This window comes from Carcharhinus amblyrhynchos, chromosome 8 (genome assembly GCF_965287045.1).
Source record: "Carcharhinus amblyrhynchos chromosome 8, sCarAmb.v2.hapA, whole genome shotgun sequence".
Lineage (NCBI taxonomy): Eukaryota > Metazoa > Chordata > Chondrichthyes > Carcharhiniformes > Carcharhinidae > Carcharhinus > Carcharhinus amblyrhynchos.
The window spans coordinates 110,001,917-110,014,250 of NC_137331.1; the positions used below are offsets into that span (position 1 = coordinate 110,001,917).

The 12,334-nt window shown below is 48.4% G+C and overlaps 1 protein-coding gene across 1 annotated transcript in view; it reads right to left on the reverse strand.

The window, feature by feature from the left end:
• The window catches only part of lama1 (laminin, alpha 1), a 314,737-nt gene that overhangs the window by 204,155 nt on the left and 98,248 nt on the right, over positions 1-12,334 (reverse strand). The window contains exons 4-9 of the mRNA XM_080194636.1: positions 9,294-9,536; positions 5,092-5,271; positions 4,338-4,427; positions 2,125-2,242; positions 1,382-1,560; positions 437-542 (exon numbers count right to left, since the gene is read on the reverse strand). Of these exons, the coding sequence (XP_080050762.1) occupies positions 437-542; positions 1,382-1,560; positions 2,125-2,242; positions 4,338-4,427; positions 5,092-5,271; positions 9,294-9,536 (916 nt within the window). The remainder of the gene's footprint in view (positions 1-436; positions 543-1,381; positions 1,561-2,124; positions 2,243-4,337; positions 4,428-5,091; positions 5,272-9,293; positions 9,537-12,334) is intronic.

A 12,334-nucleotide genomic window follows, 5' to 3' on the forward strand; every position in this document is an offset into this window, starting at 1 on the left:
CGCATTTGTCTAAATTAAACTCCATCTGCTGTTCGTTAGCCCACTTGATCAAGATCCCATTGCAGCATGGAGCCAGATCAGGAAAGGACAGCAGATTTCCTTCCCTAAAGGGCATTAGTGAACCAGATGGTTTTTTCCTGACAATGGTTTCATGGTCACCAGTAGATTCTTAATTCCAGATGTTTATTATTGAATTCAAATTCCACCATCTGCTGAGGTGGGATTTGAACCCAGGTCCCCAGAACATTAGCTGAGTCTCAGCAGTAAGAATCGAGTGATAATACCACTAGGCCATCGCCTCCCATTGCTCAGCTCAGCATCAATTTCTTAAGGATAATTAGGGATGGGTAACAGATGCTGGCCTTGTCCGTGATGCTCATGGCTCACGAAAGAATGATAAATGAAGGAAAGAAACCCCATTTTTAAATCAACTCACCAGATTCTTTGACAGAGTGATTGTCGTCCTTCACACAAGTTGTGTTTATCGATCCTGCCTGGTCACAATCACATGGCAAACAGGGATCTCGTTCAAAAGGGGAGACCTACAAATATATCAACATTAGAAAGGAGCCAAACTTCTCATTTTGGTACTTAAAATTTAAATAGTTATTTATTTAATAACTTGCGTACAATCCTGACTGACAGCAAATCTGCCAATACATTAGAAAATAGTAAGAAAATATATTTTAAACAATCATAGAATCCCTACAATACAGCAGGAGGCCATTCGGCCCATCGAGTTTGTAACAACAATCCCACCCAGGCCCTATCCACATAACCCCATGCATTCACCCGAGCTCGTCCCTCTGACACTAAGGTTCAATTTAACACGGCCAATCCACCTAACCTGCACCTCTTTCGGACTGTGGGAGGAAACCCAAGCAGACATGGGGAGAATGTGCAAACTCCACACAGACAGTGACCCGAGGCCAGAATTGAACCCGGGTGCCCGGCGCTGTGAGGCAGCAGTGCTAGCCACTGTGCCACTCTAAAATGCTATTTATAGTCTGAAAAAGGGCAACAAGGTAGCACAGTGGTTAGCACTGCTGCCTCACAGTGCCGGGGACCCGGGTTCAATTCTGGCCTTGGGTCACTGACTGTGCAGAGTTTGCACATTCTCCCCATATCCGCATGGGTGTCTTCCGGTTTCCTCCCACAGTCCAAAAATGTGCAGGTTAGGTGGATTGCCCATGATAAATTGCCTCGTATTGACAGGGTAAAAACGTGGGGTAACGGGGAGTGGGATTGTTGTCGGTTCAGGTTCGATGGGCCGAGTGGCCTCCTTCGGCACATTAGGGTTTCTAGGAAATAGCTTTAATATCTCAACAGCGTTAGAAGGCCACAACTGGAAGAAAAAATTCCCGCCTCTCGCAACAACAACCTTGTGCGGTCTGTAGAAGCCGTCTATGCACATCTCACAGTTGATGCCTGCTGTGTTGTTGGTGCAATTGACACATACGCCGCCCCCGATGTACTGGCCACGTGTGTTCAAACTCAGGCTGCGATCAGCCACAGTTTGGTCGTAGTAACAGTCCTCGGTTTTGTCATGGCAGTTACACTCTGGTGAGAAAACAAAAATTGAGAGCAAACTGAGGGAAGCGTCTTCACTGTCAGACTCAAATCTAAACCAATGGCTATTTTACTGCATCATGGCGTCTACCAAATCCAGATGTGAAAAATGACAGCCAAAACGTAGTCTACTCAGTGCAACGATGGCGTGCCAAACACACAGAACCAGTTGCTATAATCTCTACACAGCTTCAGGCTGCATATTAGTAACATAATTCAAAAATGTTGTTTTTGGTGACTCACACATGCAGAAGGTAATAATTAGACTGCCATCGTTTTATATCCAAACTTAAAAAAATTACATAATACATTTATTTTTACCGTTAGATAAAGGCAAGCCATGCTTGTTTATTGAGGGAAAAGACACGGTGGCACAGTGGTTAACACTGCTGTCTCACAGTGCCAGGTTCGATTCCCGGTCTCTGGTCTCTGTCTGTGTGGAGTTTGTACGTTTGCCCCCGTGTCTGTGTGCATTGCTGGCATTTCACCATTCGGAAACGGGCGTGGTGCGGCCGCTTCTCCTCCTACTAAGAGCACTTGGGAATATTTACTTACTCTCGCAGGTATTGTCAGACGCAAAGGTTCCAGATCGCCACGGCTTCTGGTGGTAACCAGGGCAACACTCACTGCAGCTCTCCCCACAGGTGTTGTGTTCACACTGGCACTGCAATCTCTAAAATACATTTCAGAATAAAAAAGAAACGTTATCGTCCTGTGATCTCAAAAGTGTTCGACATTTCTGAGGAGAGGGCATTCATTGCATACATGGACGATGTAATTAAAGAATTCCAGAGTATGCATTAGTCTTTATTAACTTCCATCAGGCACCTGGCTCATGTAAAGAAAATCTCATATTTATATTTAATAAAAGCCTGATGCTATCTACTCTACACTGAATGCAGTGATTTTTCTTGAGATTAGCTTATTGTAATGACTTCAATAGGGGCCATTGAGGTTGGCCTATTGGAATATGAACTCCCTGATTAAGGAGTTACAAAAAGATATCCCTGATTAAGGAGTCAATTAATGGGCCAATCAGGAAATCTTTGCCTTGTGTTTAACCGGAAGTGTCAGTTCCTCTGGGACTCTCGGAGGTAGACTGCAAACCACCAGCACTCTGCGTACCGCTGTTGGAATTGTAAATTAAGGGATTTGACTTATTACACTTATGTCAAAGGTCAGAGGTCAGCTGCACCAACATTGACCTCTCCTGACAGCTGGTCTTGGCCTGCCTGAATTCACACTCCTGTCTCAGAATAGAGGATTGGGGGGGGGGGGTCAGAAAATACACTTTCTTACGCTGTTGATTCAGCCCAGAAAACAAAGGTTCGAATGAAAGGCAATGGCTAAGGTGAGGGGGGACGGGGGAGCGGGGAGCAGCCGGAGTTGGCGGTGGTTTTGGGGGGGTGCAAGTTCAGGCATGACTAAACTCAAAGAAAGTTGGAATTTTAAGATGCTGCCAAATCGGTCCCATCCAAGAGCAACTTTTAATCATCTCAGTCTGATATTTGAAAGCTTTCACTAAAACTCAGATGACATATTTTTATTACTTCAGCGTGTGGTGGGATTTGGGTTGACTAAGTGGAATCCAGATTTGGTGGGGGGTGGCGGGGGGGGAGTTGGCGGGGGGCGGGGGGGTGCGGTGGTGGAGGGGGGGTGGGGGTTGGGGGCATCGGCTTCCTTCCTGCTGAAAGCAGGGAGGAAAACCTTCACCCTCTTCCTCAGAGATTAAAAAAATTATTTCTTAGTGTCGGTGGGCTTACATTAACAACATTGCAGGGTTAATATAAGCCGACTTGTGACACTCACAAATGAACTTAAACTGATACTCAGAATTACCTGCCTCACTCTCCCATGTAATTATTCTTAATTTTAATTAACAATAAACTATTGCTGACGTTGTCAGCTTCATGAGGTGAAGGTGCTTTCTGTGACATTAGCAGAATTCATTTATTTATTTACTGGTGCCACAAGTGGGCTGACATTAACACTGCAATGAAGTTACTGTGAAAATCCCCTGGTTGCCGGACTAGGGGACTTTCACAGTAACTTCATTGCAGTGTTAATGTAACCCTAATTGTGACTAATAATTAAACTATTGCACCGCCCCCTCTCCCACTGCCCCTGCTGCTCACATTACCTTGGACCCCAGCAGGGAATGTGGGATTTAAATGATTGGAATGAGATGGGTTGTGTGGGGATGACATTGCCACCTCCAATCTCAAATGCTGTCCAGCCCAGGCACTGCCATCTTTCGCCACTGGCTCACTCCCGAGGATTAAAATGGCACGGCAGCGCTTATCCCGCTTTATGGTTGCTTCCTCTCCTGTAGCCCGCAATGCTTTTCACAGCATCCCAATATACGTGACAATGGTACATCAAATTAAATCAGTGGACGGCCTGTTGTAATTCTGCAACATTTCCCTAGGTGGCAGCGACAGGCTTTCCCTCTCCTGCGCAGCGCCCACACTCTACCCTGTGTCGCTAAGGACCCCAAACCCAAGGAAATTGGGTTGCATGCTCACAATGAGATTAGCTCTAATCATATTATAACTACCTCTATTACTGTGCTCGCAGGGGAATAATTGTAGATTTACGGCAGGATTTAGGATGACATTTAAACCAAGAAATGCCAGCCCCTGAAAACGACACACGCTTGGTACACATATTGCCTGTCTTCAGATCCTGGAGCTGTGGTAAATTCTGATGACTGCACAATGCCACAAATGCACTAGTTTTTCAAGAGACTTAAAAATCTTGTTACGAACCATGAGTGCTTCGTCCCACGGACAGCTGCGTGCATGACCGTAACAAATACACATGCCTCCAACAGAGATGTCCTTGATGGAGTAGTAATACTGTGTAAGAAAATGGACCAAATGTGAATAGAAACTTCTGTGTGATCTGCCGCATTAAATTCCTAAATCCACAGGACGCTGAAACGTGGGCTTTACATTTACACAGCGTAGGTATGTGAAAATTAATCATCTTTTAAATAAAAACTGGGTTACGCTACGAATGTCTCTAAATTAGTCACCGCAGCAAACTCAGGACGGAATCTTCCCATCCCGCCCACCATGGGAATTGTAGTCGACAGATGGTGGACCATGGAAAGATCTGTTGACCACAGACGGAACTTTCCGGTCTTGGGGTGAGCGTGTCTGGAAAATCCTGCCCTCAGTCTCGGTTTTTATCGCTGGTTTATGAGTCAAATTAACAAATAGAAAGATCTGGCTTTGGACAAAGTTTCAAACACATGGAAAAAGGCATCCGCTTTTAAATAGTCAAACAAAGGAATAAGGACAATCCTCTCAACAAAGAGAAGGGGTGGGATTTTCCGGCCCCGCTCATCCCAAGGCTGGAAAATCCTGCCCGAGGCCAACAGACCTTAGCATGATCTGTGTCCCGCCTGCTCCGATTTCCGTGACAGTCGGGATGGGAAAATTCCGGTCAAAATGTTTGTCCCCCTTGTCAACCCAAAATAAGAAAGAAATGGCCATTGAATGGCCCCATTTTCCTCACCCTACGGGTAACAATTGGGTCGACCTCCTTCGGGTCACGGAAGCCGAGGGTCATGAGGTCGGCATTGAGTGTCCTGATGCGCTGAAGGAGCAGGCGGATGTAGCGAGCTGACGTAAACTCTAACAGAGTTGGGGAAGGGTCATCAGCACTGGGCCTTCCGTTGATCAGGGACGTGTGAATCTGCGGGATGGAGAAGGCTGTCAATTATATCACTTCATTCGAGGCCTTGTTAAAACACCACTGCAATATTCCACTCTCTCCTCGTGTGCCCTCGATGCTTTCACAGGACTTTGAGTTTCCACATTTCCAAGTGGAGAAATCCATTAAATTTTTAAAAGATGGCAAGGCTAATTTTCAAGTCATCATCAGGTGCTATTGTCCTTAGATGAGTAAGAGGAAAGATAGACTGAGAGAAATGAGGGGCTGGATTTTACAGGTTCCCTCTACGCTGCCCGCTGGCAACTTGTAAAATGAGACCAAGTGGCCTCAGGTAGTGGACTGGATCTACTGAGGTCCTTAGGTATCTCATCTTACCCCTGCTACAACTTTACCTGCTCAAGGGGAGATTCATACCAAGCTGTTCAGCTGGCAACTTTTACCATGTGATCTGGTGTTCGGGAAGGTGGGGGTGGGAGGAGGGTGGGGGATGCTCCTTTGGGGCTTCAACCCATTGGAGGCACCTCCAAAATCATTCTGCGCTTCACCTCTCCCCACTCCAACTTCTCAAACCTGGAACCCACCAATCCCCTTCCAATCTAGGAGTTAGGCCACAGATCAACCATAATCTCATTGAATGGCGGAGTGGGCCTGAGGGGTCGAATGGCCTAAGCCTATTCCTATGTTCCTAACACCTTCACTGGGTTCTGTCAGCCACACGCGGCCAATACCCCGCACTGACCTTGCCATCCTCCATCTCTTCCTCTTTTTCAGGGACTGGCTGTGGATACTACAAGTGGTCACCACTCGAAGCAGACCCAGTGGGATTGCAGAGCTACAGGCCAACTGGACAAGCTGGGAGCTCTCGCGAGTAGGATGTTTTCCATGGGTGGGGGCAGAAGTCTTACCTTGAGCCAATATACATTCCACTGAACACAAAATGGCTGCCTGGACTTCTGCAGAGTATCACAGTCCATCCTCCAGGTGACAGCGGTCGTGGCCCCCTCATCAAAACTGGACATCACATCATATTCACAACTCTCGGGGTCTGGGACACTGATTACCTAATGCAGTCACCGTGGTAACCCTTGATTCCCTCCTGTCGTGGTTTGCTGTACTCTCCACGACATGGGGCCCTCCAGCAAGGGTGTGGGTAGGACCCTGGAAGGAGACAGCTCTCCAGGGAAGAAGCAGGAGTGAAGAGAGCAGGAATTGGAGGCAGAGAATGATGATGCACATTCAATGATACCATCACCTCTCCTTTCACTCCAACACCATCACCAATCCCCCCTCCTTCATTCCCCCCACCAGCCCCTTCCTCCCATCCCACCACCAACCCCCCCTCCTCCCACTCCCCCTCCACCACCCTCCTCCTCCCACCCCACCACCCCTCAACCACCATCAACCTCCCCTCTTCCCACTCCCCCTCCACCACCCTCCTCCTCCCCCCCCCACCACCCCTCAACCACCATCAACCCCCCTCTTCCCACTCCCCCTCCACCACCCTCCTCCTCCCCCCACCCCACCACCCCTCAACCACCATCAACCTCCCCTCTTCCCACTCCCCTCCACCACCCTCCTCCTCCCACCCCACCACCCCTCAACCACCATCAACCTCCCCTCTTCCCACTCCCCCTCCACCACCCTCCTCCTCCCCCCCCACCACCCCTCAACCACCACCAACCCCCCTCTTCCCACTCCCCCTCCACCACCCTCCTCCTCCCCCCACCCCACCACCCCTCAACCACCACCGACCTCCCCTCTTCCCACTCCCCCTCCACCACCCTCCTCCTCCCCCCACCCCACCACCCCTCAACCACCATCAACCTCCCCTCCTCCCACTCCCCCTCCACCACCCTCCTCCCCCCACCCCACCACCCCTCAACCACCATCAACCTCCCCTCTTCCCATTTCCCCTCCACCACCCTCCTCCTCCCACCCCACCACCCCTCCACCCCTCCACCATCAACCTCCCCTCTTCCCACTCCCCCTCCACCACCCTCCTCCTCCCACCCCACCACCCCTCAACCACCATCAACCTCCCCTCTTCCCACTCCCCCTCCACCACCCTCCTCCTCCCACCCCACCACCTTTCCACAACCACCATCCCCCCTCCTCCCACCCATTCTCCCTGTGTCTGCATGGCCTTCCTCCAGGTGCTCCAGTTTCCTCCCACAGTCCAAGGATTGGGGTTAAGTTGATTGGCCTTGCTAAATTGCCTCTTAGTGACAGGAGATTATCAGGGTAAATATGTGAGGTTACAGGAATAGGGCCTGGGTGGGATTCTGGTCAGTGCAGACTCGATGGGCCAAATGGCCTCCTTCTGCACTGTAGGGATTCTATGATTTCTACAGAGATAAAGATTGCCTATTTCTTAGCTACCAGTGTGGGTGCCAGCTCACTCCAACGATAATTTTACACAATTAGAGGATGAAGTGTTGACGTGCTGGCTGGAATAACCTTCCACATTCACAAAAGAGAGGCTGGCATTTCATCCAGGCCCATTGATAATGTTCATAAAGCATCGCATTATGTGTTCGCCTTTTATGAACAAGTAAGGAAGCAACATGAATAGACTTAGTTAAACTGGAGAGAATCAGCTGGGAACATGGACAATTGAAGCACACTTTAATTACAGATCTGGATGGTAACAATGCCAAAAATCATCTCCTCGGGAATCCAGCCATGCACATTCCTTCCGCTAACAGTCCAGGCTTCGTGTAGCTGAGTTAGGTACTTTTCTATCATGATCCCACAATGAAGTGGAAATATGGATCCCAATTTTAACTCCAGGCCGGTTTTGGGTGAGCGGGGCAGTGGTGTGAGTTAGAGATTGCCCCTGGGATGTTTTAACTCTTCGGCCTTACTTAAATTCCACTGATTGGACTTGGATTACTGTGTGCAGTTCCGGTCACCCTAATATAGAAAGGATATCCTTAAACTAGAAGGAGTGCAGAGAAGATTTACCAGGATGCAACCGGGAATTGATGGATTAAGTTACAAGGAGAGGCTGGATAGACTGGGACTTTTTTCTCTGGAGCATTGGAGGCTGAGGGGTGGTCATGTAGATGTCTATAAAATAATGAGGGGCACAGATCAGCGAGATAGTCAATATCTTTTCCCAAAGTTAGGAAATTCTAAAACTAGAGGGCTTAGATTTAAGGTGAGAGGGGAGAGATACAAAAGAGTCTAAAGGGGCAATTTTTTCACACACAGGGTGGTGAGTGTCTGGAACAAGCTGCCAGAGGTAGTAGTAGAGGTGGGTACAATTTTATCTTTTAAAAAGCATTTAGACAGTTACATGGGTACGATGGGTATAGAGGGATATGGGCCAAATGTGGGCAATTGGGATTAGCTTAGGGGTTTAAAAAAAAAGTGGCATGGACAAGTTGGGCCGAAGGGCCTGTTTCCATACTGTAAACCTCAATGACTGTACACCCACACCCATTTTCTACAATCAAATTTCTTAAAGATCAATTGACACTGAATTGACACTAAAGAAAAAACAGTTCGATCTCAGGGCTACTTCACTGACATTTAATATGACCTTCGTTAGTGTTCACACCCTGAATAATGACCCCACATCTAAGGAAGGGCGTGTTGGCTTTGGAAAGGGTCCAGAGGAGGTTCACAAGAATGATCCCGGGAATGAAGAGCTTGTCGTATGAGGAACGATTGAGAGCCCTGGGTCTGTACTCGGAGTTTAGAAGGATGAGGGAGGATCTTATTGAAACTTACAAGGTGCTGCGAGACCTGGATAGAGTGGACATGGAGAGGATGTTTCCACTAGTAGGAAAAACTAGAACCAGAGGACACACCTCATTTGCTGCTATCATCCGGGCTCACTTGCCTTAATGGCCTCATCGGTGGGGGCCGTCACTGGTGAGGATCATGAATGGTTCCCCCACCAATGGGCACACTTGTACACAGAACACTGAGAAATCAAGGTGCATGTGCAATGGCACCCTCTAGCTGCTGGCAGCCGGCTTCCTGAAACTAAAAGCATGAGAAACAAGTTCCTGCATCCTTCTTTTGGATTTATCTACCTCTCCATGCTCAAGTGGGACTAGCTTCGAATAGTAAGACGTGCAGATCACTTCGTCATCCCTCTTGTAGGTCGGGGGTCCAATTCTGGGCGCGATGTTGTAGCGAGTCAGGCACTCGGTGTCACTTGTGGCGTAGTATTGCCACGGGGTGAATTCAATGCCATCAATGGAACGTTCCAATACCCAGTTCCCAGGTCGAGGTGAATTTGCTGCCTTAATGATGACATAGGCTACCTGAAAGACCTGAGGAAGAGGAGGGAGAAATTAAAAATGTCGCTGTTCCCGATTATAAATGCGAAATAGTTGCTTGCCATGTGTTTTATTTTGCAACGGAAGGTGTAATATTTGTGGGGAACGTGTAAAATGATGATTCGTGGTTGCTATATTTTGGCTTCGACTGGAACAGCTTCAAATTATTTAATCAACATTGTTTCATAAAGAGAGAAGTCCACAAAAGTAAATGTGCGAAGACATTAATACGGAAGACATCATCCCGCAATTAACTATTTATCCATCTGCCTGCCTATCTGTATGTCTATCTGTGAGCTGAGGAGAAATTTCTCCAGCCAGAGAGTGGTTGATGTGTGGAATTCACTACCACAGAAAGTAGTTCAGGCCAAAAAACTAGATATAGCTCTTAGGGATAAAGAGAAACAAGGGATATGGGGGGAAAGGGGGGATCAGGATATTGAAGCTAATGATTAGCCATGATCAAAATGAATGACAGAGCAGGCTCGGAGAGATGAATGGTTTCCTCCTGCTTCTGTTTTTCTAACTGGTTATCTGCCTATTGAACTGTCTGTCCATCTATCTATCTGTTTATCGATCTACCTGTCTATCAATCTAGGGTGACATGGTGGCACAGTGGTTAGCACTACTGCTTTACAGCACCATGGACCCGGGTTCAATTCCGTCTGTCTGTGCGGAGTCTGCACATTCTCCCCGTGTCTGCGTGGGTTTCCTCTGGATGCTCCGGTTTCCTCCCACAGTCTGAAAGACGCGCTGGTCATGCTAAATTCTCCCCCAGTGTACCCGAACAGGTGCCAGAGTGTGGCGACTGGGGGATTTTCACAATAATTTCATTGCAGTGTTAATGTAAGCCTACTTGTGACACTAATACATAACCTTTAAACTAGTCTACCTGTCCATCTATCTGATTGTCCAGATTAAGTGTAAATTCACAGGATACGAGGGATTGTTATGTCTTAACAATTACACATGGTTTAGTGAGCATTACAACGCGGAACACACTAACACACAGCACATTCTTGCTCACAATCAGCCGTGTTCTTATTTAGCCTGCAGGTTGTTTCTCACAACAGAATCACAGGCGCATTCTGACATTTGAGAGAGAAAATTGACAACACATGTAGATTAACATTTCAGCTTTTCTTTCAAATGGACTGGCACTTTTCAAACAAAATCAACTAATCTCAGAGGTGGCATAATGTTTAAATGTATAATTGGAACAGTGATGTAAAAATTTAGTTCCCAGCTACAATTTAAAGGAAGGGAACACACGGGTTGACTAGGCACTGAGGGGATTAAACATACCTGACACACGCTGGCCAGGCCTCTCCAGTCCCAGGAGCAGCGGCGTTTCCTGTCCCGGGCCATGCCTCATGAGGCAGCCTAGGAAACAGGAGCCACAGATAATGGGCCTATTGACTGCCACAGCTTAGGGCCATGACCTCTGAAAATCCCCCTGGGAAAGGTAGAATTCTATGGTTTTAATTCCTCAACCTTCCACAGAGAAGAGTACCGACCATCTGCTCAGAGAGGAGTACCAGAAAGGGTGAGGATGAGTGGGTGAGGGGGGGGGGGGGGGGGTGAGAGTGAGGGTGGGTAAGGGTGAATTAGAGTGGGTCAGGATGAGTGAAGGTGGGTGTTGGTGAGGGTGGGTGGGTGAGGGTGGGCGAGAGCGGGTAAGTGAGGGAGAGTATGGGTGGGTAAGTGTGTGAGGATGAGAATTGGTTAGGATGAGTGAGTGAGTGAGGGTGGGTGAAAGTGGGTGAGGGTGCCTGGGAGTGAGTGAGACCGGGTGAGGGTGAGTGCGTGAGGATGAGTGTAAGTGAGTGTGGGTTGGGAGTGGGAGGGTGGGTGAAGTTGGGTGAGAGTTGGTTACAGTTAATGGGGGTGGGTGAGCGTGGGCAAAAGTGGGTGAGGGCAGGTGAGGGTGGGTGTGGATGGGTGAGAACGGGTGAGGGTGGGTGATGGCGGGTGGGTGAGGGATCCTTCCCTCTCTCTAATAGATTCTCAAGTCCAACCAGAATATTTATTTTTATATTCCAGAAAACTGGAGCTGGTTTTTGCACAGATGGCCACAAATATTTCCTCAGGAATTGTCAGTTAATTAAAAAGTAAATCGATTGCACATTTTTACATAAGAACGACCAAAAGTAGCAATTTCATAGGAGATGGTACAAATGTATTTGACTCACTCCCTCGCTCTCGCTCTCTCACTCCCTCTCTCTCTCACTCACTCCCTCTCTCCCTCTCTCACTCCCTCATTCCCTCTCTCGCTCCCTCTTTCACTCCCTCTCTCGCTCCCTCTCTCACTCTCGCTCTCTCACTCCCTCTCTCACTCTCTTTCTCTTTCATTCCCTCTCTCATTCCCTCTCTCACTCTTGCTCTCACTCCCTCGCTTGCTCTTGCTCTCATTTCCTCACACGCTCTCGCTCTCTCACCCCCGTCTCACTCTCACTCTCACTCCCTCTCTCATTCCCTCGCTCGCTCTCGCTCTCTCACCCCTGTCTCACTCTCACTTTCTTTCTCTCTCACTCCCTCTCTCATTCCCTCTCTCACTCCCTCGCTCGTGGCGAAAAACTGCAGCAGGCGACGGTGCAGAGGGACCTCGGGGTCCTTGTGCATGAGTCGCAAAAACCCAGCCTGCAGGTGCAGCAGGTGGTCAGGAAGGCGAATGGGATGCTGGCCTTCATAGCGAGGGGGATTGAATATAAAAGTAGGGAGGTCTTGCTGCGGCTGTATAGGGCATTGGTGAGGCCGCAGCTGGAGTACTGTGTGCAGTTTTGGTCGCCGTA